The sequence below is a fragment of the Maylandia zebra genome, linkage group LG19, assembly GCF_041146795.1.
Source record: "Maylandia zebra isolate NMK-2024a linkage group LG19, Mzebra_GT3a, whole genome shotgun sequence".
NCBI classification, from domain to species: domain Eukaryota; kingdom Metazoa; phylum Chordata; class Actinopteri; order Cichliformes; family Cichlidae; genus Maylandia; species Maylandia zebra.
In genome coordinates, this window is record NC_135185.1 from 12480693 (window position 1) to 12507281 (window position 26589).

A 26589-nucleotide genomic window follows, 5' to 3' on the forward strand; every position below is an offset into this window, starting at 1 on the left:
TTTCCATATGTTTTTTTTACTGCTTATAAGCACAGTAATTAGCATTAATGGTTACAGTGGTATAGAGGGGACAGAGAGTGTTACCGACCTGCTGTGTGATGGCAAAGCCAATGACTGGGTCTCCCTCGGGGATGTCCCATGACACCACAGCAGAGTTTGCTTTTACCTCTCTGATGGTCACATTGACGGGAGGCGACAAGCTATCTGCAGAGATAAAGATAAAGACAGAGAGAGAAGAAAAGGTTATTGTATGTTTTAAAGTACGAAGGAGCAGCTCTGTGAAATGACTAGAATGGCAGAAGTTTATTCAGTGGCGTGAATAAATGGCTCAGTTGAATCCATTATTAGGCCTGAGCACTAAAAGTGCGAATGCCCTATTGTAATCGCTCCCGTTCTTCTTGTTATTATCCAGACAAATGAATTGGCTTTTTGAGGGCTTTAACATGTTTGAAAACTCATGAAGCTTTGCACATGCGTCAAGCCTGGTGAAAATTTACTGGTCTCACTGGTTTGAGACCTGGGCACAGCAAAATGGCTCAGTAGCGCCCCGTACAAAGTGGGGAAAAATGAGCCCCTGCTTGGGCTTTTACGTAAATGTATGAAATTTTGTACACATGTGTAACATCCCAAGATATACCAAAAAGTCTATTGGACCCATGTGCCAACTCACCACCACCATTTTGAATTGAAGGTAACATTTTGGCATAGATTTTGCCATTTCCAGGCGTTGTACTGTTGCAAACTCCTCCTAGAGATTTTATCGGATCAGCTCCATATTTCGTCAGTCTAGACTACAGATCTGAGCCATATTAAATAGTGGAACTTTAGAGTTTTCACCTAAGGGCGTTTCTGTGGCGCCACAGCGAATTTCAATCATTCGCTTTGAAATTATAATTGGCTCTTATTCCCACATACATTGACCGATCTGTACCAAACTTCTCACACGTGATAAAGCTACACCCCCCGAACACATTTCAACTGCAATATTTGACAGTGGTTACAGCGCCACCTACTGAGAACAGGAAATGTCATGTTTTACACTTTGGGCTACAGTTTCAAGACGCTTGATGCCAGCAACCTCAAATTTGTTCATGGAAGCCTGAAGGAGTTGGTCTTAGGTCACATTCAAAACAGTGAGTTTTCATAAGAGGGCGTGACCTCGGCAGCTTGGTGAATTTTGATGTTTTGCCATGAAACATGAAACTGATATACCTCAAAGAAATCTAGTCCAAACTCTCCCAAACTTCACAGACATTCTTCTGACATAAGTGACCTCACCTGCAAAAATCTCCATTACATACACTTTAATGCCAGATGAATTCTACTTAATTTAATTTTCTAACATCAGTAAACCTCACCTGCTAAGACCTTAATCCTCTGACAAGCAGGTCAAAGTTCATTAATGAAAGAGAGAAACTGTGTTTGCCCTGGAGTTCATTCCGAGTTTGGCTGGTAACACCTCACCTGTGACAGTCCAGGAGGTCGGATGAATGCACCACCTCAGCTGGCTCATTTTCATGTGGAGGAGTAGAGGCTCTTAGCACCTCCTATCTGCCAAAAGATCCTCAACGTCTAAGTCAGCAGTCATAAAGGCTTAAAGGTTTGCGACCATTTGGCTAACTCCAATTGGTGGGCGAGTTGGGTGGCAACTGTTGGCCAACTGGTTGCTGGAGGTTGTTGGCAAGTTGCTTGCATGAAATTGGTCACAATTCTAAGTACATGCTAGTGACCAAAGCAGTTAACATGGAGTTTTTGTATACTGCAGCAGACTCTTTGTGACCAATTACATCTAGCAACACCCGGCAACCTCTAGCAACTACTCGCATACTGACTGGAATTTTTCCACTCACAAACCAGCTGGTCTGCAGGACTGAGGTCTTAAGCTGCATCCACACTGGGAACGACGTTGTGACCAAGACGATACAACGTGAATTACATTCTGCAACAAATTGGGCGTGACCAATGAGAGAAGTGAATACTGATGATGTGACCTGAGGAGATTAGCAATATATGAGAAGGTTAGCTAGGCAGCTGGAACCTCGACTACAAACGCCGTCAGCTTCAAAGCAATGCGCAACAAGCGACTTGTTTTCAGCCCTCATTTCTGCCGCTTGGACTCTCAGTTTCATTCTTTACGGTCACATTCAGTTACCAAAGTTACCGAAGGTGATGGTCATAGTGAGGGTGGGAACGTAGATCTACCTGTAAACTTTTTCACACTGTATTTCTTTAAACAAGCACTTCAAAATTACAGTCAGGTGTTGCTACCAACATGGCTGCTGAGTGGGAAGACTGGGGTCTGGAGGGATTGGTTTATGGCGTCATCTTTTACTTCTGTGTGCTTGTTGGACCCATCAGCAAACTGTGACTGCAGCTAACGTGTCTGTGTGTGTGTGTGTGTGTGTGTGTGTGTGTGTGTGTGTGTGTGTGTGTGTGTGTGTGTATTAGTCTTGTTTTCATCTAAGTGTCATATTTCATGCTCTAAACACACTTCTAGTTTAATTGGGGTCACGGGCTACAAGATTTGAGAATAATAATTTGTCTCGTTATATAATTAAGTGTGAGCTGTACGTGTGTGTGTGCGTGCATCCACCGCCTGCTGCTGAATGAGACTGTAATTACTGTACGAGTTCTGAACAAGCACATACCCAGTGGTGGCTGTATTACATGAACGTTTGTGCAGATCAGAAGATCAAGGCGAGAGATTAAATAACATCATCATTCGATTTGTCCTGAAATGGATTTTTCTTCACTTTCTTGTTTTATGATCACGTCTCCTTCTATTCTTCTTTCCCCTCAAACAGAGGGGAAAGAAGAAGAAACACATTCGTACCGTCATAGTTCAACTGTGCCCTAAAGTCACGATCAGTATGCACCACAGATCCATAACTGACTGGAATTCATGTCAGTACAATCAGTTATGACTCTGTGATTTATAATTACACCTGCATCTAGTGCCTGACTGTTATTCTAGTTTGTTGGCTTTATGAACTGGTTTGAACTGCTGAATCTAATATTCCTTGAGATCTTTAGTTGATCTAAAAACAGGCCTTATACAACCAAGTTTTACCATTTACTCTTTATTTTGGTCCACATCAGGACCATAACCTGTCCATAACTGCTTGCGAATTTAATCGCCCAATCACATGGCAGCAAGTGATTTAAGTGACTTTGAACATGCTGTGGTGATACCAGACGGTCTGGTCCGAGTGTTTCAGTAACTGCTGGGATTCCCACAGGCAGAAGAGCTACTTCCTGAAGCACCACAGTACTGTCATCTGAGTACAGGAAACTGAGGCTCATCAAAATTGGACAGTAGAAGATTGGAAAAATGTTCAGTCTCGACTTCTGTGGTGACATTCAGATGGTAGGGTCAAAATTCGGCATACACAACATGGTATCATGCATCCCTCCTGCCTTGTATCAACAGTTCAGGCTGCTGCTTGTGGCATACTTTGAGCCTCTTGTAGCAACCGAACATTGTTAAAACATGCCACCATGTCAATCCCTTTATGACCACAGGATACCATCTTCTTATGGCGGCTTCCAGCGGGATGACGATGTTGAAGAATCCAGCAAATCGGTTACTTGAGCATGGCCTCCATAGTCACCAGATCGCAGTCCAGTAGAGCACATATGGGATGTGGTGGAACAGCAGATGTCATCATGGATGTGCATCCCTCTAATCTGCAGCAACGGTGTGATGCCATCACATCAACACGGACCAAAATCTCTGAGGAATGTTTCCAGCACCTTGAAACTCTGCCAGGAAGAACTTAAACAGAGGTCTAATTCGGTAAAAGCAAGGAGCTTGTACATTTTCCAGTGAGTGTAGATTAAATCACAAATTCTCCAACTAAATGATGCATCATATCTGGTCCAGCTATCTGAAATGGATGAAGTGGAAACTATTAGAAATGTCAGAAACTGAAAACAAGGGCATTTTCGACCGTGCGTCCCATTAGGGAGTATTTTTAAATTTGTGACATGTTTGGGATGTTTACATTCTTGTTTATGCAAATAAGAGAATAAGCTGCTGAATATTAAGGTGAACAACCTAATGCAGTGTGTCACTGTCCCTCTCTGTTCTCCGTTTTTGGTGTTTATTGATATTTGTAACAAGGACCAGTGAATAAGGATGAGGAGAAGTGGTCCCTGTCAGTGAGGCTAATGGGACATAAATCTAATTCAGGTAATAACACAGTCAGCGTGTTATTGAATAGGTTAACGCTCGCTTGCCCTTCGACGGGAAAACCTCACAGGATGATGAGCTGCTGCGGCACTTGTTTACACCCTGACACGCTGCACGTTTAGAAAGAGCGAAGCAGAGCCAAAGCAGGCCTCTAGGTTACTTGCTTCCACTCAGCCTGCAGCCGATGTTTTGATAAATAGCCCGACTAACAGCAGATGACAAGAAGGAGACCCACTGCATCTCTTCATCCGAGTGGGGGGCCTGGATGTTTGAAGTGGATTTGCTTTTGTTTACTGTCTGCTGTTTGCCTAAGGGACAGGCGCCACGGGCTGAGAGGGCTGATGGAACAGAAGAAATCACAAATCAAAGTCATTATCTTTCCGCGTATTCTCCTCCTGCTTGTGAACGAATGTTTAGCTCCTAATGGAGAGAAAAACACCGCTTTTATTCAGTGATGTGCACCATCGCTTTGTTTGCACATGCTCAAAAATATCTAGAATCATATATAAAAAGATAGAACTCGATATTATCCGATTTTATAACGACAATAACCGAGTGGGTTAATTTATGTTACACAGAAACACTTTGAAGGCTCAGTTTGCATTCCTGCACTGCTTCCTTTGTTCTGATGTCATTAGTTTTGGTTACTTTCATTCAGTTTTTTTTTTTTGCAAAATGGCACCAAGTCACAAACCGACTCATCTGCAGGTTTCATCTTCGCTTTGGGCTTCAGTAAATATCAGCATCAAAGGCTTCTGCAGCAGTAAATCTGTACTGTACGTCTGTTACTCACGGCTCACTGCAAAATCACAGTTTAGTGATTAAAGTGGAAAAATACAATAAAATCAACGGTTATTAAAACATACATATACTTGAGATGGATGATAAAACATATTACAGTGGCACAGGTGGTACACTTGAAGGATAAACATGTACAAAAATTTTTTTTATGATCACAAACTGTTTTCATGTCTCATTGCTGGTTTAATAAATAAAGAGCCTGATCAATATTTCTGATATGTTATTTAGTGATTTAAATTTGACATCTAATGTATCAACTGAAAGGTTTTTTCTCCAAACATTTGTTATGTGTAGAAACTGTTTTACTCATCTACGCTCTACCACAGCGGTCCCCAACCCCTGGGCCTCGGACCGTGAGTCGTTTGGTACCGGGCCGCGAGAGTTGAGGCTCAGGTATGAAATGTATGGTTTTCAGGGTTTTTATCGGTTTTCAGCGTTATTTAGTTATCGTTTTTATCGCTAACTCTGTTTTCCTGGGTCTTTTCACGTGTGTTATGAATAAATCTTCTTTTTTTCGGTACCGGTACTAGTTTTATTTTGTTGTATTTATCCGCGACACCTTAAAGGCCGGTCAGTGAAAATATTGCTGGGCATAAACCGGTCCGTGGCGCAAAAAAGGTTGGGGACCGCTGCTCTACCTGACTGCTCGGACCAGCTCATTATTTGGGACCTTTGCAGAGTGCCCTCTAGTGGACAAACTATGCAACCCACTCGTCACACGGTTGGAGGGTGTTTCTCCCGTCTCTTCTTAAATTTGTGACTCCCTAAATAAGATGCATTAGTGTTTAAGCAGAAACGCCCCCCACAAAAACAAAAAACAGGTATTACACTGGGTGAATGAATGACCCCAGCAAAACAAAGCCTGTTTTTTTGCTTTTCTTTCACTAATACTGGGATCCCTGGAAGAGCTGGGAATGACGTCACACAGCCCTGCCATCAGAGGCAAAAGGAACTCATTTATCTCTTGTTAATCAATACAGGTGAGGCTGGTTCATCAAGGCAAATGTCTTTAAAAGATCCCTTGAAATGCCTGCAAGGTCACGTGTGCATGCGATAAAACGGGGTTACATGACGCCTCAGGATCAGAACAAGGACATCAGTGAATCACTCTTGGGTGAGGAAAGTATTAAACATGACAGAAACACAGCAGCTGCTCATCACATATGTGCTTAGGACCCCCATCGTCACACTTTAACGTGGGATTTTTCAAAGAGCAGGGTGGAAATTTTCTCTGTTGCTATCGTCGCTGATGGGAAGTTATAAAAATGGAGGAAAAACGTACGTTCTAACATGTGGTTAATAGTGCTGTTTTTTTTTTTTAAAAAGGGTCTGTTTGAAGTCATGTTTTTTCTTACACCTAACCAAAGATCAATCGAAAAGACACAAAAGTTGAAAATGGCCGTACACAGGATGCAAACTGTGTTCTGGGTGAAAGTTAATGATTTATATACAGCCACGTCTCAGTTCCTGTTTTCTCAGGGGAAGCCAGTCCTGACAAGTCGTCAGCTGACAGAGACTACTAAAAAGGAAAAACTATAACTGAAAAGAAAGAAAGGAGTGAAATAAACATCATGTAGAGAGAATAGAATTTAATATTGCAGATGTGATAAGAGCATCAGGCTGGTGTGGCTCTGCGTCTCCTCTCAGTGATCACGGACTAAAGTCTGATCTGTAAAGCTATAACTGTACCTGGTGTCTCATGTCTTTTAAACCATATAATTTCGCACAGAGCTTATTAGTTTTTAATAAAACCTCTAAACTTTGGATCTTGGTGAAGCAACTTTCTCCTTGCTCCTTAAAATTAAGCCGTCTGCTGCAAAGCCCTTTGAAATCAGGAATGTCTTTCCTGCTGGATGAGCTTAAATAATGAAACGCACATTTTCATTGATGTCCTTGACTTACTTACTTTGTTTCTTTCTCTTCTATTGGATACACTGATGACTCACTGTTGCTTTGCATTTTTGAATTATTGTGTTTCAAGTCTGGGAAAAAAAGACTGTCTTCTTTGTTCGTGAGTCCCAAAGATTAAAGGGTAAAAACATGTCCTTGTAGTTCTGCTACATGAAGTTCAACTCTCTCTTCGAGTGTCCTCACATCCCACAACTTCTGGTCACTTTGTGCCCGTCTTTGGCTCCACTTTCACATATGACTGCATTACACTTTGGGGACAAAGAGAGGGGATGCTGGCCGTGATTTCAGGTCTTAAATATCCACATGACATTAGAGTCCACTCTAATGAAACACCAGACAGATGTCTTCATAAACTCTCTGCAGCTCACAGTCTGCATCTCCCCAAGAGATGGGGGTGACTTTGAGCAATGACGGATGTGTGTGTGTGTGTGTCATTGTTAGCCTGATGATGATCAGAGTGACAGCTAGTTGTCTACCCCACACTGTGCAGTGTAAAGGGTGACAGCTCCTTAATGCCCCCCTTCATTAGAAAACTCACCAGGACAGAATGTGTGTGCATGTGTGAGCGCACAGTCAAGAGAGGAGGCTAATTTGCTGTTTCACAACACAGACTTGTGTAAACACGCACACGCACACACACACAGTCTCCATGCATAAAGTCCATCATTGCTTAATGAACACTCTCGTCTCTCTGTTGACCTTAGAAAGAAAATCCTCCCTCCTCCTGCTCCTGGTAGAGATTATGTAATGTTGCATACTTCAGTTTGCTTCAAAGAAAAAATGCTTTTAATTGAATCTCATCTTTTGCTGATGATGCTGCTGAAGTTTGCGCTGAACAGTTAGTTGAGCTGTTTTGTACTTTGCATTAGGGAGCTGACGGGTTAATGACCGGCTAATATCTCTGAATCGTTTAAAATCTGCTGACTTTAGGATTACAACACATCACAACACAGGCCTATCGTTAGTTTTATACAGCACATCTGTACCATGAGCTGTGAGACCTGCCTGTACTCTACACATGCTTTGAAAATGAAGTCTATGAGTAAAACCCGTCTTTCTGCACTACACCATCAGTGTGATACCTGGGCCGACAGCAGGGGCTTTTTTCGAGCGGGAGATCATAAAGCTGGGTGGTGCTCCAGCTCCCATCCACCCCTGTGGTGTGATATTATTGATTTGTACCACCTTATTACAGCTCTGCAATCCTCAGAAATGCCTCTCTCGGAGTTAGGCCTCTGGGCTGGTTCTGCTCCCTGGGATGCTAATGAGTTAGTCTGCATGCTTTTGAACTAACATGAAAACTGCCTGTTAGCTACATCATATTTCACTGTTATCTCGCACTTAAGAGGCAAGTACAGGCCTCAGGTGCTGCTTACTTCCTGTTCTCCTCTTTGAATCACTTTGTGCTTCGCTGCGCTGCTACTAATTCATATTTAGCAAGTTAAAACACTTAGTTCATTTCCAGCTAATAGTATGTAAACAGTCACTTTGTATGGAAGGTGCAACAAGCAGTAGGAACACTTTGGCGAGGAGAATAATACAGTTTTAAATTAGCACATGTTTATTATCCAGGGGCAAAGCTGACAGCAGTACCGGAGGAGCCGCAGTGGCTTGCTGCATGCTCCTCCATGCTAACGTGTTATTAGGCCTCCGAGCTGCGTGCGCGTCAGGCGTGCTGTGCTCGCAGAGGTCAGCTGGCAGCGATGCCCTCATTCATACTTAATGTGCCATGATAGAGCCATCAGGATTTTGTGCTGATCTTGAATTTGCCCTTGCATGTGTCAGAGGAGACCTTGGCATGTGGCCTTGTCCTTGCAGATGCACACATCTATAGAAGGATAACAGAGCGACTGAGTGTGGAGGGACCTGAACACAAAGTGTTTCTGTGTCTCCTTTAGAAGCTGAAGAAGCTGATAAATAATTTAAAAGTGCTTTATTCTAACGCATGTTTTACACTCTCTCGTTTCATAATTGATTGCCATAATTCCTTTTCCATAACTGACAGCTGCTTCCCAGCTGATCCACCTCTCATCCACAAGTCTGCTTTAAATCTTACGTAAGCCACAAACAGGAGCTCACCCTATGGATTTCCTCTTTTCTGCTGCTTCTTTGTCCCATCGTTTGTTTCAAACAGCTGCCACCGCTGATGGATCTGTATCCACCACCTCTGTGTCAGAGGAAATCCACCACAAACATTTCCTCTATTTCTTCTTTTATTCACTTTTGCTTTCAACACCTATTTTTCTGACAGTAACGGACACTTGGCGCTAAGCCTCCCCCTCACACACACACACCCCCGCATCGGCAATGTGTTTTTGTCTCTTTCTTTTTATCTTTTGTCTGCCTCTCCAACGCTCCTCTCCATATTTCTGTATAGCTACTACATTGGGACTTTTTGGCAGCTCCTCCATAGTCTGCTGTGTACAGCTCTCTGCTACTTACTAACACTTCAGTGGGAATCTGGGTGCAGAGAGGAGATGGTGGGTGAAAAGGGGAGACGGTAACCTTGCTGTGACTCATTCATGCACTGTTCTATTATTGATTAGCCTCACGCTGCTCACACGCTGCCTGCTGATCCGCTGGTTTACTGTGTAGGCAGATGAGCTGCTTATAAATGAAGAGCAGCTTTCAGTGTGAAATATAATCCTCGTATAGTTTTTCCTTCATGGGAAAACGTCCCCGTTTGTAAGATGTAACCCACCGCTTTGTGTGGCTCAAACTGAGCATGTTAGCCGTTACCATCTTGGCTGTTAAGAGCCAAAATTAGGTTATGGAGACAATGCAGGGTGACTTAATACCTGCTAATTAGTGCCAAGACCCCATCACACAGGCCTAGACACCAATTGGTCACCATCTGGTAAACACCTGTTCCTTGGGAATGTGCTCTAGGAGGTTTGCTGGCGTGAAACTGGTTGTAAAGAGGCATAAAGCACTACAAAGAAAAACAACTCGTGATTGCTTTGGTTATTGGTGATTGCTGCAGTCACAGCTTTCACCTCTAGCAACCACTCGCCAATCTGCATTTGCGACCAGGCTTGCTAATCTAAAAAAACTGAAGCAAAGCCATCTTGAATGGCATATTAATATAATTAAAGAGCTTTAAAAATGCTCCAAAACACAATCGTGATGTCTAGTTTTGAACAGCAGTGACAATCTATAGTTTCAGTATTCAGTGCTCCTAAAAATGCACAGATTAGAGCTTTACAAGTTAACTACAGAGACTTAAACCTTTTCAGATCAGGTCATAAACCTGCTGTAAATATACTTTTTATTTATTTTAATATGAGAGTCTACGGGGATAGCTTCATGTGATCATTTGAGGGGCTGCTGTGTTTTGGCACTGCTTCATTTTAACCTGAGGGTTTCTGCCTGTTCTGAGCACCGCGATGAGCCTCGTTGTGAGGCTGAGAGCTGTTTTTGCTCTCACCATCTTTCCTTTTTAAAACCAGATGTAACAGGAACAATACACATTACAGGCTACCAACCTGTCAAAGCGTATTCTCCTCTGTTGTCCCACTGGATACTGATGGGTACCACAATTTAGCAAATGAACATCATGTTTTATTTAATAAGACTTTAAACTCTTTTAAAGTCTTATTAAATAAGCTCATAAACTTGTTATTGTTTCCTGAGATCATAGCCGAAGTGGAGTTGAGGGTCGTTTTCCTCTTCCCTGGCAGACTAATTTTTTTTTGCTGGCCGTTAAGACACTTCAGCACTGGCTTCAGACCATGTCCGTCTTTTATATACAGTCAATAAGCGAGGCCGTGTGGGTTTTCTGCACGTGTGCCTCTCCGTTCTCCGTGGTGCAGTCTGCATTTGTACACAGCGGCTCTGTCAAATTATCACACCTAAGGGTCCTTCTGTCCCTTTGCAGAGAAATGAGTTATTTACTCCAAGGAAATGAATTTTCCAACCGAGCGGACCACAAGAACAGGGAGGTGGGGAGGGTGGGCTGTAAAACTGCATCTCTCTCCTTCCTTTAAGTGCGCAAACACGCACATTTCTCTAATTAAATGTCAAAAGGCAGCGTATGAAAATCAATGCAGCATTGTGTTCAGAGAGAAAGCCAGGCAGCTGATTCAAAAAGGCAAAGGAGTGCCGTGAGGCTGATTATTTGACAAGCCCACTGTTAATGAAATCTACTCCCAAATCAGGAGCAAGCCACCCCTCCGGCAGTGAAACAACCGTGCGGTGGGACGGGGCTGACGCTGGGCTCACAGCTTGATGCGACGTTATGAATATGATATTAGCGCTTCATAACATACTTTCCGCTTTTCTCTGTATTTCACTTCACAGTTACTGTAGCTCCCCCTCTCTCCCTGTGGATTTTCTTCCAGCCTTTTAAGCAACTGGGAAAGTAATGGCTACAGTATGTGCCTGCGAGGATTCATATCACAGACAGGTGCAGGGGGCGGGGGGGCGTGGAGACAACGTGAACAATATGCACCTCCGTGTTCTTCTCCCTTTGCCACTGGCGCTCTCCATGTTCCTCTTTGAGTTTCTCTCTCTCGAGCGCCATCTCCCTCTTGCATCCACTCCTTTTCTTTCCTTCCATCCATCACTCTCCGTGTGTGCGTGCTTCTCTCTCTCTCGCAAATATTCCCGTAAGAGTAGCACATGCCCTGAGGCGCCTTATGGAGGATCGAGGCCCCCCTCTGCCTGAACCAGACTCGTTGCTCAAGTTTGAGAAATTTACAGCATCTTAAACTTTGGGGCCACTCTGGCAAAAGAACAAAAATATCCCCTGACTTATTTATGTCAGACACACTGGGGGCAAAACTTTCGGGACAGCAGACAAACGAGCAAAAGTGTGTGGGTAACGGCAGGGCAGGTACCTTCCCGTGGGTTCCACCTGTGCCTCAGATTATTCAAATGTAAAAAATACACCATCTGGCCCATCACACATAAAAACAATCTCCCCACAAAACACAGCAGCAAATAAAAATAGTATTTTTATGCTCTGCTGAGGAGAGCTGGGTGAGAATTAGAAATCAAGTGGCCCACGCGCAGTTTTGTGCTTAAATCATCATTTAAACAGAACCAGGCGGATCGATTTCTGCTGCTCGAGTCCCGCTGTGGTTCTGAATTGGAAATTTGGAACCACAGTACTAAGCGACTGATTACAGACCGTAATGTGCTGTCAGGGATGTAGGCATAAATTATGCATCGCAATCACTGAAGGGATGCATGTCTGTCTTCATTCGGAACAAGGAAATAACTATTTTAAAAATCAACACAATGTGATGACGAAGTTTTAGATTTTGATATGGTTTCAAAATATTAACAAGATAAATGGTTGAACTGTGTAACACAGTGCGCATAGTGTACATGCTAAAAAGGGAATAAGGAATATAAACTTATTTAAACCTATTGATAAAGATATTTAATCATATTCCATTTTATTAACCAAGCACCATTCTACTTATTTAAGATATTTCTTACAGGGAGTGCAGAATTATTAGGCAAATGAGTATTTTGTCCACATCGTCCTCTTCATGCATGTTGTCTTACTCCAAGCTGTATAGGCTCGAAAGCCTACTACCAATTAAGCATATTAGGTGATGTGCATCTCTGTAATGAGAAGGGGTGTGGTCTAATGACATCAACACCCTATATCAGGTGTGCATAATTATTAGGCAACGTCCTTTCCTTTGGCAAAATGGGTCAAAAGAAGGACTTGACAGGCCCAGAAAAGTCAAAAATAGTGAGATATCTTGCAGAGGGATGCAGCAGTCTCAAAATTGCAAAGCTTCTGAAGCGTGATCATCAAACAATCAAGCGTTTCATTCAAAATAGTCAACAGGGTCGCAAGAAGCGTGTGGAAAAACCAAGGTGCAAAATAACTGCCCATGAACTGAGAAAAGTCAAGCGTGCAGCTGCCAAGATGCCACTTGCCACCAGTTTGGCCATATTTCAGAGCTGCAACATCACTGGAGTGCCCAAAAGCACAAGGTGTGCAATACTCAGAGACACGGCCAAGGTAAGAAAGGCTGAAAGACGACGACCACCACTGAACAAGACACACAAGCTGAAACGTCAAGACTGGGCCAAGAAATATCTCAAGACTGATTTTTCTAAGGTTTTATGGACTGATGAAATGAGAGTGAGTCTTGATGGGCCAGATGGATGGGCCCGTGGCTGGATTGGTAAAGGGCAGAGAGCTCCAGTCCGACTCAGACGCCAGCAAGGTGGAGGTGGAGTACTGGTTTGGGCTGGTATCATCAAAGATGAGCTTGTGGGGCCTTTTCGGGTTGAGGATGGAGTCAAGCTCAACTCCCAGTCCTACTGCCAGTTTCTGGAAGACACCTTCTTCAAGCAGTGGTACAGGAAGAAGTCTGCATCCTTCAAGAAAAACATGATTTTCATGCAGGACAATGCTCCATCACACGCGTCCAAGTACTCCACAGCGTGGCTGGCAAGAAAGGGTATAAAAGAAGAAAAACTAATGACATGGCCTCCTTGTTCACCTGATCTGAACCCCATTGAGAACCTGTGGTCCATCATCAAATGTGAGATTTACAAGGAGGGAAAACAGTACACCTCTCTGAACAGTGTCTGGGAGGCTGTGGTTGCTGCTGCACGCAATGTTGATGGTGAACAGATCAAAACACTGACAGAATCCATGGATGGCAGGCTTTTGAGTGTCCTTGCAAAGAAAGGTGGCTATATTGGTCGCTGATTTGTTTTTGTTTTGTTTTTGAATGTCAGAAATGTATATTTGTGAATGTGGAGATGTTATATTGGTTTCACTGGTAAAAATAAATAATTGAAATGGGTATATATTTGTTTTTTGTTAAGTTGCCTAATAATTATGCACAGTAATAGTCACCTGCACACACAGATATCCCCCTAAAATAGCTAAAACTAAAAACAAACTAAAAACTACTTCCAAAAACATTCAGCTTTGATATTAATGAGTTTTTTGGGTTCATTGAGAACATGGTTGTTGTTCAATAATAAAATTATTCCTCAAAAATACAACTTGCCTAATAATTCTGCACTCCCTGTACATACTTGTGCATGTTGTAATTTTTAATAGCTCTAAGAAATATTTCCATATTTTGGACAGACAAAGCACATCTTATATTAAATATCTAGGTTGTTGTAATAGAGGTTGTAGGAAAGAACATAGTTCCTAGATTAAAACCATGATTTCTGAAACTGACATTTCTCTTCACTTTTTTCTATTCATTTATTCATTCAGTCACCACAGTGGCTGCAGCAGCAGCATTACAGACCAGAACAATATAAATGTTTGATTTTGGGTGAACTGGCCCTTTAAGTCTTCTGTATTTTCTTCTGCTTTTGAGTCTTAACTTAACTTACAGGGGGTAAAAAACCTACAGCGACCAGCCGGAGAAAGAGCAGAATGGGGTAAGAGATTAAGAAAGCGCAAAGATGACATGGAAGTTTTTACTCTGTTTAGCTTCATGGATACACGTCTGATGAATCTCTTCGTTGCTCACCGAGTGAACATGTTAGTAACACAGCTTTACATTCATGCCACCAACTCCCTCCAGATGGCAGGTTCAGCCCTCCTCCTCCACCTGCGCACATTCAGACGTGATGCTGGGCAGATGACTGACTGCGTCAGAGAGCTATCACTGCCGCGTCAGTTTTTTGGCACGGCTGCTTTGTTCTCCCACGGGCCCAGGGTCCATATGATTGCGCCAATCTGTCCTCTGATGCCCGTTTCATTTCAGTTTTACACTTCAGACCCAGCAGCAGCCACAGCCGGAGGCACTGTCCACCCTATTCTCATGAACAAGAGCTTTCTTCAAAGCCTTCAGATTTGGCACAAGAATGACTTGGGAGACCCGCTCTGATTTTAGTGGGTCAAGGTTTCACATGTGCAGATCTCAATTATCACAGAAACAAACTAAGAAACACTGCAACAACATTTTATGCTCACTATTCAACGCCGTGTTTCAGGAGCAGAAGGATTGTCACCATATTTCTGAATTTGCTCCCGGCCTAAAGTACTAAATGTCCTCGGGAGTCTTCACAATATGTACAAGTCCAGACAGACATGAGTGGACTTGAAAGGCAAGCAAACACAAGCTGGTAATTCAATAAATTAGATCAAAGCGACGGTGCTGAACAAATACAAATGTGCTCTGAGAGAAACCTCCAAGTAAAATGACATTTGTTTTCCAGCTCCTGCCCTTTGGTCTCACTCCAAATGCTGCCACCTCTAAAAGCTTCAGTGTGTATGCTGTTAACTACAAGGCCATCACTCTATTCATCTGCATCTTGCAAAGCTGCAGGCAAGCTCTCAAAGACGAACTCAAACAGGCTTTTTTGAAGGGAAGAAGAGGGTTAAGGAGGTTACACCATGCTGCAGAAAAGAGCAGCAGCATTGTGGAGTCGATACAAACGCTCTGCCGTGCTGCCACTCTGAAACTGGTTTCTCATCACGCGTCCTCTCATTCGCCTTGTCAGATGACAACATGTGACGGGGCGCAGGAAGGATTAAGAAGGATTATCAGGGGACTATTGACAGTTACAAAATGTAACACAACAGGGGAGGATGGACCTTAATAAATAAATAAATATTGTATTATCTATTATCTCACTTCTGTGCTGGAGAGATACACCAGTTCTGTCAAACCAGGCTTATAAATTAGTTCCGTTTTCATCTTTTATATTCTGTTTCACACAAACTCACACTCTAGAAACAAAAGAATGGAAAGTCACCTCAACTATTTGCCAATAAGAAATTATATGAAGTGCTAATATTGCAGCATACATCACACATAAAGATGGTTTCCATGGAAATTGTAAAAAAAATAAAAATAAAGAAGATAATATAAAAAAAAGGGATGTGTATAATTCAAACTAAAGCATGACTTCAGCAGCTGCTGATTTCAGCATGGCTATATCCATCTTTCAGAGGCACTGACGTCTCATTACTCAAGCTTTTAAAGTTGTATTGGTGCAAACTAATATCTGAAAACCTAAGACATGTTTGGGAAAATCAGTCGCCCAAGTATTCCTCTTTAGTCGTGTTTGCACGACAGGAAATATATCTGGTTACATGATGCGATCGCTGAACTCGTGAACTTCTGTCAAGTTGGGTTCATGTTCAGTCAGACTGAGCTAGCATTTCTCACGGGTAATGTTGAGAAAAAACTCATTTATTCCAAAGAGGCTGTGATCACTGGGTTTCCCCATTGAAATACAATGTGGATTTAATTTAGCTGCCACTTTGTGAGATGCAGGGTGTGCCTCCTCCCTACACATGCAGGTTTATGGTGAACAGGGGTGGCTTGGCACTGTGTATTCACGCCACTGTTACATGCACTTGCAGCATAATAAGAGATATCCCTGTCAAGCCCCCAAATCTGATGCAAGATGTTTGTAAGAAGAAAGTGCAGCGACTGTATGGAAAAAACAAAACAAAACAAGAACGCAGCTTTAAGAGAAAATGTTCCAACTGTAAACAAGGCTGCAAACAGCGAATAATTGCCAACAGCTAATCATGCTTGTAAAATGGACTAACGAACAAACAGATAATCACAGACAAAATCCACATCCCCTGTGAATCTCACACACAAACACACACCTGCCATCCTTCCCGAAGCCCCGTAATGAGCCTATTCAGAAGGAACAGTGATGATTCAACCCTCCAATCAGGTTCCTGCTGCCCCAGATACCCAGCACGTCTATGGGACACAGATTTGAGTAAAATTGGGGCACAGGGGTTGAATCCACAGGACTGAAGCTACAGAAAACAGCTTCTGATTTTAATTTCTACAAACGTGTTGTTGAACGCGAGAGCCTGACACCACCTCTCTGTTCACGTACAATCACTCACCTAATTTCATGCATGTGACAAAAAGTGCCGTCTTGAAACAATAACATCGGAGCGCTGCAGGTTGTTTTTTCTTTTTTAAATGAATAATGCAGCCCGGTGTCTGCTGAGCAGCCCTTAAAGCATAAACAAGCATTTGTAATTTGAGAAACTGCTACGTGTGATAAATGGCACAGAGAGGCTCTTCCAAAGTCACATCTGTTTTGATTTTGCAGTATTTATGCATTTCTGTGATGGATCGGAAGTCTCATAAATATTCAGAGCGTGAGTTTGACAGTGTGAGAGAGCGCGGGAGATGGGTGGCTTTTACAAACTTTGGCCTCTCTGTGGATGCTAAATGGCTTAGCACCTGACACATAATCTACTGTACTAACAGAGAATGCATCACCTGGCAGGTGGGTGCCATAATTTTCTTGGATCTTTTTGGTTTACAGCTCAAAAAAAAAAAAAAAAAATCTAAATCTTGTTATCTCTTGAAAGATTTCCCTTTTTCATTATTATAAACATCCCTCAAAGACAGAAAAGCGCCTGCAGCTTTTCCATCTCTGTTCACTTTCTTGATTGATTCATTGACTTTTCTTTTTGTTCCTCAAACACAGAACTGTTAGGGAGTGAGCAAAATTGCCTGCAAGGATTTATGGCCTCATTTAGATGAATGTGTTAAGAGAGTCAATTTACATTTTAAATGGAAACATTACCTTTCCTTTCACAGGACCAACCGACTGTTTATGAGTCCCTGTAAACACAGACAACCTTAAAGACGTCACCACGGTGTCAGTTTTACTCCTGCCGACCCACCTCTCTGCTTCGGCACTGGTTTGGCCTGCTTTTCCTGCTGCAGGCGTCTAACTATGTCTAAACTAAGTGGGAGACAAAAGCTTGACTCATGCTGGAGAGGGAATCCAAAAGTGTCACCAAGCATTTTGACTCACTGAGGTTTATAATAGTAAGCCAAACAAATATGAAAAAGTAAAAATAGAGTGTGATGATGTCATAATTTTGAATGATCCTGATCTGTTGGATTTTTATTTATTTATTTATTTTTAGATACATTTAGGAGATGAAAGGATTTAAAGGACGCGGAAAGATTCAACAGTGGTCCTCTGGCCTGAGTCCAGGGACCAGAGGCATAAACCGCTGCAGTAAAACAGTGAGTCACAATCATAAAGCTGTAGGTCCTCTTTAATAATCACAATCCATTAACTGTATATAAAAGATGGAAAGAGCCGCCATTGTGAAGATTTGAGCCAAACATTTTCAACAACAGCATCATCTGAGGTGAATCTTCATGAGCCAGCGAGCATGGCCTGATTTATTCTCCTCTTGTAATTACAAGAATTTACAAATTTAACTTAATGTTCTTTTTAATAAGACTTTATTTATTTGTTGGGCTTAATCATTACTTTTAATATACAAGTGTTGAGAGAGATCACAGAGTGAGGGAGCTGAGGGTTGACCTCGAATCGACTGACAGTCGTTATGTTGCCCCCTGCTGGCCATAAAAAGAATGTAAGTTTTACATGCCGTCTCTCGCATGTGCACAAGCTGGATTTGTACCTCTGTCTTCATTCATGAAAGGATGCAAAAATCCTCATTTTTTTAGCATTTGCATAGAAAATCGGCTTTTGTGCCTCACATTTTGAGACACAGAAATGAAAAGAACTATTTTTGTTGTCAGAGAAGTGTTGAAAAGGAAAAAGGATTTTAAATGAACTCAACTTTATAAGATCAGAGGAGAGGGCGCTGACAGATGTTAAAAACTAGCAGAAATCTACGGGAGGTGGCAAAAACTCAAGTTCCTCCAGTGGCCACTTGAGGCCGGCTGCAAAACGGAGTCAGTCTCCCTGTGTTAAACTACCCAACATCAAAGTGTTCAAATCTTTATTTACAGCCTGAAATTAAACTCAGTGTTGGGCTCGATGGATAGTTTCCCCCTTCATGGTAACTTTGAGCTGGTTGAATTTGTTTACGTCCATCTGCATGCTGGAGTCAGGGGCATGGCCACATTGATAGACAGGTGTCCCTGACAGGTGACGGGGAGCTAGAGCCAATCACTGTCTGCTCTCAACTGCGGTGCTGCGTTTGAAAGCATTTTAATGGATTATCTGACTAATATCATGGCTTGCTGTGTGGAGCGGCCCATTCAGGTAATTTGTACTTTTGGTGAGTCAAAGTCTGCTCTTTTATTAGTAGCTTCAAAATGTGGCGTCTAAAACCGGTGGGCGATGTTGATCTTGCATAAACCATTAGATTAAATCCAAAGAGGAAGAACCTGCATACGGCCAATCACACCCTGCCTCAGCTGGCCATTTTTAACCACCGCTGAAACGGGACAGTTTATGTATTTTTCATCTCTTTGTCACTCACTATAAAAACTGTGCGTGAAAGATCTGAGGCACGGGTGTCAAACATAAGACCCGTGGGCCAGAATCGGCTCGGCAAAGACTCCAGTCCAGCCCACTGGACCGCTTTGGAAAATTATGAGGAAGGCATGAATTTTGGTCTTATTTGCTTGTATTTCAGTTTTACAGCTTTCCCTGGTGATAAAGAAGTCCTCATACTACACCACAGTAATCAAGTAAGAGATAAACAATTACGTTTTTCTCTAATTTGACACATTTATTTGTTTCATGTTTAAATCATGCTGACACATTTCTCTTATTTTTGACAGCAGCATTTCTTTCTCATGTAGAAAAATTGAAAACACTGTTAAAATGATTTTATTCTTATTTTAAGGCGACTCAGTTAGAAGTGTAGTTAAACTTTGTTACACTGACAGAGATCACAGTGAGCTGTGTGTGGCCCGCCATGTTAAATGAGCTTGACATCTCTAGTTTCAGGTATGTGGCAGTTAATGAGAGGAACAAGGCGATGTGTCTCTAGAGCACGTCAAGAACATCCAGCAGAATCTTACTGGCTGAATTCTGAAGGTGATTTCAGCTCTGTTAGCTCGGTGGTGGATGCCTCATCCCAGCGTCAGCTATCCTCCACCTCACTGCATGCCCGGTTGGATAAATGGTGCGTTTAAAATTGCTGATGAAAATCTCAGATCTGCTCTGAACTGCTGTGATGAAGCACCCACAACAGGTGTAAGCATAAACAAACACTTGATAACATTTGGAATTGCATAATTGTCTCTCTTTGAATGAGGTATTTATAGGGTTAATAAAGGCTTTATAAAAGAGTAAGGTTCTGCTGAAGTCCTTCCATCCATTTTCTTTACTGCTCATCCATTGTGAAGTTGTGACAGAGGGACTGGAGCCTATTTCACATGTCACAGGATGAGAGACTACAGAGCCTCAGTCTATTCGAGGACTAACACAGAGAGAAACACACCTATGATCAAATGTCTGTCCAGCACATGTTTGACTAATAATTGTATCCAACAGTCATAGCTGTTTCACAAGAGAAACAACAAACAGGGATGGAGCGATTCTGGCTGATATTTAGATTTTATTTTCCTTTCATCCACTATTTCTGCCAAAGAAACAATAAAAGTCTACATTAAAATAATAATAATATTAATAATAATCACTGAACCGTTTGAAGGGTTTAGGCTCTTTGTCGCATCATCGTTCAGCATCTAGCACAAAACTGATGCAACCCAACAGATCAACACTGGCTGCTGACATCAGTCCAGACTGACTGATATCAGCCAATGCAGACGTTCATCCAATATAAATGCAAAGAAACAAACTCATAAAACAAAGCAGTTAAAGCTGCAATCAGCATCATTTCTGCACACTGATGGGAAAAAAAGTTCCTTATTGCACCTTTAAAGGTGCTGCTGCTTCCATCTTAAGTGCTGCTGTTATTCTCCATCCTTCTACACCAGTTTTAAACCAATGGTGGCATTTTCTACTTTAATGCAACTATAGAAAAATTCACTTTTTGTTTTCAAGCATAATATTGTTTACAAGGTATCCATTTATTTATTCATGCATTTTGAAACAGGCATTAAGATAGTGGTTTTATAATAATAATAATAATAATAATAATGGATTGCATTTATATAGCGCTTTTCGGGGCCCTCAAAGTGCTTTACAATTCCACTATTCATTCACTCTCACATTCAAACACTGGTGGAGGCAGCTACAGTTGTAGCCACAGCCACCCTGGGGCAGACTGACAGAAGCGAGGCTGCCATATCGCGCCATCGGCCCCTCTGGCCAACACCAGTAGGCGGTAGGTGAAGTGTCTTGCCCAAGGACACAACAACCGAGACTGTCCGAGCCGGGGCTCGAATCGGCAACCTTCCGGTTACAAGACGAACTGCCAACTCTTGAGCCACGATCTTTGATCCCTGCTTGTCTCACACAGCTTTAACCATCATGCATTCCCCCCTGTGGTCAGTTTAAGCAAGCAAACTAACCTGACATACTTGTCTTTGGACTGCAGGAGGAAACCCACTTGTAAAAGCCCACCAGGCACACGGACACCAAAGACTTGGGAGGGTTTGCAAGCATGAAATGGTTTGTTTTAGTTGCCAAGAAATAAAGAAGAAACTCTACAAATGTGCACATTGTTGACAATACAGAGGTCTAAGAGGCACATTTGTGTAGTCTGTGCCTGCAGGGACCTAAACTGACTTTTACTGTACATCTATTTCTGGAAGTTTAGGAGACAAAAACACACACGACTGAGGGTGTGTGTGTGTGTGTGTGTGTGTGTGTGTGTGCGCGCGCAGAGACAGGAGCAGGATAGTGATGTATCGTGAGTGGAAAGGCTATGGAGTGGGAGTGTGCTGAGTGAACTAAAGGTGCACTTTGATGGCAGGAGTGTAGTGTGGCACTTCATCACAGAGAGCGGTCAAGTGTGTGTAGTTTGAGATCTAAAAAGCCTGTTTTAGAGATGTGCACACACACACAGGGTGAGCTGGATACTTCCACAGCCCTGGCAGTCCAATCATGTATTTATAGTGGCCAGTGGCTGTCGACTACAGCCAGACTTAGAGGGAAGTGTCTGTAATGAGCAGTGGAGTCAACAAACGTCCCTACATATGTCTAATTTTCACACTGGGATAGTTTGCCTGTGTGTGGACATGCAGCAGTTTATAGTACTGACCTGAAATGAGATTCAAAGGTCAGCTTGGATCACATCAATCACACACACACACACCCACGTACACACAGACACCGAGACACACACACACACACAGACACCGAGACACACACACAGACACCGACACACACACAGACACCGACACACACACACACACACACACACACACACACACACACACACACACACACACACAGTAGCATAGTTTAGCCCCACTGTGTCTGGTGATGTGGATCCCTCACCACCACTAACTGTAGCATGTTTAATTAGACGACCGCACAGAAATGCATGTATTGTCTTACAAACACAGCGTTTCCCCACAAACACACCAGACTACGCAGCGTCTCACAATAGCAACACCACCACCAACAACACTGAATTAAATCTGAAGCCCAGCACCAGCAGCATTTCTCTCACACAGATGCCGATAGAGGAATTATTCCATGGTTCGTTTAGTTGAAAGAAAATAGAGATAAAAGCCACTCTGGAAGGTGCTGCTGCGCTCAAATTCGCGGAACATCTTTGTAATTGCACACAATCGTAAACTTACCCGCTGTGACCAGAGAGACGCCGAGACAGCTCAGGACGAGCAGGAAAATTCTCTCCATGTTTCTAACGCCAAGAGGACGCGCGGTCCCATGCACTCTGGCCAGGGGAGCCGTGTTAACCGCCGCGTTGTGCTGCTTGGCATTCACGTCAGTTCGTGCGTGTCATCTCGACTGGAAAGGCGACAAAGGCGCTCTGTCCGCGGGCTTTTCAGCACCTCGGACAGCGCTTCGGCAACACCTCCGCTCACTCGGCACCCTCCAACCTCAGACCAGCAACCTGCAAACAGCAGGTGAGCTTCATCATCGATGCGTCGTCGATCCTCCAACTGTGCTCCCAAATCCTCTCAGATCTGCTTCTGCTGCTGCTGCTGGTGGTGGTGCTCAGCACCGCTCAGCTGCTGCAGACACAGTGAAACGTGCTGGCTTTGTATATGAGCGCCTGGACTGTCCCTGCCCGCCACACTGACTCCAGCGAGAGAGAGCGAGGCTGCAAACCCCCCCAAGGACCCCCCGGCTGCGACAATAACAGCGAAAAAGTCAAGAAATGTCCAAAAACTACAGTTCAGCTTTGATGTTTTTCTGTAACACTCACTCACCGCTTCTCCTCCTTATGACATTAAAAATAATAAACACCCGCCTTCTTCCACCCCTAGTAACCCACCCTCCACGCCTCAGAGCCCAGCAGCAACACCACGCTTTAAAGACCGACTTCTCCCAGGCCTCCGAGAGCGAGCACAGCTGATCGACTTGTCACCAAAAGCCTCTCCTCTCTCTCATCCACAGCTTCAGTTGCCCACTCCTGTACTGTGAATTACTGCTGCCCACTCATCGATTAAATATGCATCCACTAGCCCACGCAAACAGTTGCAAAGACAAAGTCTCAGCGGAGCCGCTTTGAATCCTTTCCCCACCACTTCAAAAACAAACACGTGCCTCTCGACTTTACCACTGAGTTGACATCCTCACCACCATTACCTCCGCCACCGCCTCCACTCCCTCCCGTATTCGGCTCACGTTGTTTCAAAGCGAGCAGAGAAGTGGAAAAAAGTCTGCATAATTACCTCAGATGTTTTCCCCTGCAGCGCGATGTGGACTTGAAGCTTTCCGGGATGTTAGTTTGCGTGCGTGGAGGGGAGGGGAGTGTCAGTCCCGAGTCAGGAGACCGGCACTGTCCCCTAGCTGTGTCCCCAAGAAATGTTTTCTTTACCCCGCTGTGCACCTCGATTCATAGCCCGCTTCCTCTGACGTGCTTCACAGCAACACTGCTGCTGGTGGTGGTGGAGGTGGAGGGGTTATTGTGGTGCTTTTTATGCATGCTTCACTCCTGTAGGCTACTGCTCTCCCCCTCCATCTAATATGTGAGTGAGGGAGAGGAAGAGAGTTTGTAAGGAGACAGGGGAAATATAGGCTCCATCCTCACCAGCATAATGTATCTGCACAGCATGTGGTGGAAGAGGTATTCACATTTCTCAAATACACCGAAAACACTCCAGAGCAAGTAGAAGTACTGCGTTAAACGTGCTACTAAAACTGCTCTTTAATATATGAAAGCTCACAAGTATCAATCAAATCATTCCTCCTGTTTGGCTGTCAGCAGCGACTCTGCTTTTGGTTTTGGTTAACTCTCATCACCTTCAAGCTTTCAGATTTGACCATGCACATCAAGAAATTATCCTCAGGTCAAGACAAAAAAACAGAAAAGAAAGACAGCCTTACGACAGATGCATCCGTCATGTTTGGAACTGAAGAAAACAATGACACTCTGCTAACAGCATAAGTATTAGAAGTGGTATTAATTGTGCCATGTAGAGCTTGGTAGTGGGTCCATGCAGAGCACCACCCCTGACACCCTGATGTTTTTCCTTTTCAGTCTGAATGTGTTGCATTTGCATTGCTTTCATGCAAAAGTGGCGTTTTAAGGAAAAAAAAAAGGTATAAATCTACTTTAACTGCAGACAGATGCAGCTAACAGCTTGTGAACACAGCATGTTCTCATTTAGCGGTTTAGAAGTCAGATTTTTTCCCCTCAGAAGCTGGTGGAGACTTTCCCTCAGTATTGTTGCTGGTGACAATATTCAGAGTAAAAATATTAATTATGCAGAACTATAGATGGTGTAAAAGACCGATGTAGCTTCTGGGCCTAAAAGTGAAGCCGGCGTTTTAAAGCCGCATTCTTTTTAAAGGACACCTGTGACAGCAAAAAGACTTGTGGTCCTCTAAAAATCTTAGTGAAAATGACCCTCAGCCCTGACCTCTGTAAACACTTTCCTAATGAGTTTATGGTCTTAGTCACTTATTTCTGACCACCTCCTCCTCAGCACCTCCTTCAGCTCTTCTGGGGAGACACTGTGACATCCCTAAACCGCGTCTGACCTGGGACCTCCTCCAACTGGATGAGCCTGAAGCACTTCTGTGGGTCATAATGAATGTTCCCATCTTCTGGCAAAGGTACATCACTGGGAACTAATTGTTTCATGGCTCTCACAATATCACATTTCCATTTATTATCAGGGCTAAAAATAGTAACCTACCCATTATGCATGCATAGAAAAATAATCTTGAACTTTTTCTCTTTGCTTGCGAATTAATTACACTTTATTTTTTCATATATTATGGTTGCCATCAATATCTGGATGCTCCCATACCAATCATTCTGCTAAAGTAAGCAGTAATGAAAGCTGTCATTTCTCCTCTAATGCAGAGATATAAGGTGGCAGCAAACAGAAATGGGCTTCAGCTTTTCACAACCTCCGGAACCAGTTTTGGACATGCTCCAGTCCTCCCATTTGGAGGTCAGAAAATTAACCACTCTGCACTGACAGCTTCTGATCGATCAAAATTAACAGAGCAACATTTTGCTCTAACAGTTTTTCATCAGACTCACTCAGATTAAAACACTGTTGTGGCAAATATGTCACATGACCTGAAATGGTTTATTTGGCAAGCAGCAGCAGAGGGGAAACAAAGCAGGTCAGGTGGTTTTGTGCTTGTTCTTCTCATTTCTAGAAGATAAAATATCACCAAAGTTACATGTGTTCAGTTGTTTTAATTGTGAAAAAGTTGGTAAGATTCAAAAAGGCCACTGGCTGTAAGTTTGGGGTTTACAGAGACATGCTCAGGCCACTGAATTGGGGTCAAACTGAAGCGTGAAAGGATCCCTCAGGGCACAGACATGTCCTGACTGAAAGAGGACTCGGAGAAAGGAAGACACACTATGACCCAGAAGCACAAATTGGATGACAGGTGAATTTTTCCACCTGGACACAGTACTATTTATAAAGTATTATAGCCCAGCAAACATAGCTAAAGCAACAACGTTACCTCCTGCTTTACGAAGGCAAAAACTGAACCACTTATGGATGGATGTACATGTCCATCAAGTCTAACAAGGTCATCCAGGTGATGCCAAAGACAGACTTTTATTTTGAAACAATTTTTCAAACAAACAAAGGTTCAGCTGACTGCTACTTGGTGCTGAAATGTTTTCTGGGATGTTTCTGTGTTAAAGTGATTTCTAACCCAATTTAAGTTGTTTTTTTGCGTGTAGTTGTTTGTTCTTTGTGTTTACTCACCCCATGTCCTTTTTCAGGTCCAGCCCACCGTCTGATTACCTGCTCTGTCCTAATCTGCTCCACCTGTGTCCAATTGCTGGGTGGAGCCTCTCTCTGTTGAGAATCTTGGTTTTTGCCACTACTTGCAAAATTGGCCTGAACTCTGCTTTACCTGAAGTTTGAGTAAAGTTTGCCGGCTTTCACTTGAGGCCTGTCCTGTGAAACAGGATTTTATCTTATCCAGGTAACTCCAGGTTTAATCCCGGGTTTTCAGTACTACAGAGGTGGATCACTTCTTGCTGGGGTAGATGACCGCAAATGTTCCAGGTTGGAGGTCAACAGGTTTAAAACCACCACCTGTTGATGGATCAGCCAGTCATTGTTGGAAGCATGTGAAGTCTTTGTTTTTTTCCCAAATGAGCCACAACTCTATTCCCTGAGTTTTCCCCCTCACATTGGCTGCAAACCATTTTTTTTCCAAAACAGTTTTATTGTTCAGTAAGCATTAATATATCCCTTAACATCATCTTTGATGCATGTTTTTCTACATGATCACTGTTGCTTTTTCTCCCTGAAAACCCCAATTAATTGCACAATATAATTTAAAGCAATAAATTGCAAAATAAATACAATAAAATGAAAAAAAAGTCAACTGTAGCAAAAATGATCCAGAAGGCGTCAGAAGGTTCAATAAGAACTAAATTTTCA

General features: G+C 43.0%; 1 protein-coding gene across 3 annotated transcripts in view; it reads right to left on the reverse strand.

Moving 5' to 3' along the window:
* fndc5a (fibronectin type III domain containing 5a) overlaps positions 1 to 26182 on the reverse strand; it is a 46457-nt gene extending 20275 nt beyond the window's left edge. Inside the window, exons 1-4 of one of the 3 annotated variants that reach the window (XM_076877550.1) lie at positions 25903 to 26182; positions 23392 to 23681; positions 22333 to 22607; positions 89 to 204 (exon numbers count right to left, since the gene is read on the reverse strand). In XM_076877550.1, coding sequence (XP_076733665.1) covers positions 89 to 204; positions 22333 to 22390 — 174 coding nt within the window. In that variant the 5' untranslated portion in view covers positions 22391 to 22607; positions 23392 to 23681; positions 25903 to 26182. Of the gene's footprint in view, positions 1 to 88; positions 205 to 22332; positions 23235 to 23391; positions 23682 to 25902 lie in introns of those variants that run through there. The other 2 variants (XM_076877549.1, XM_004566588.2) reach the window with 2 other exon arrangements.
* Between the last annotated feature and the right edge of the window lie 407 nt (positions 26183 to 26589).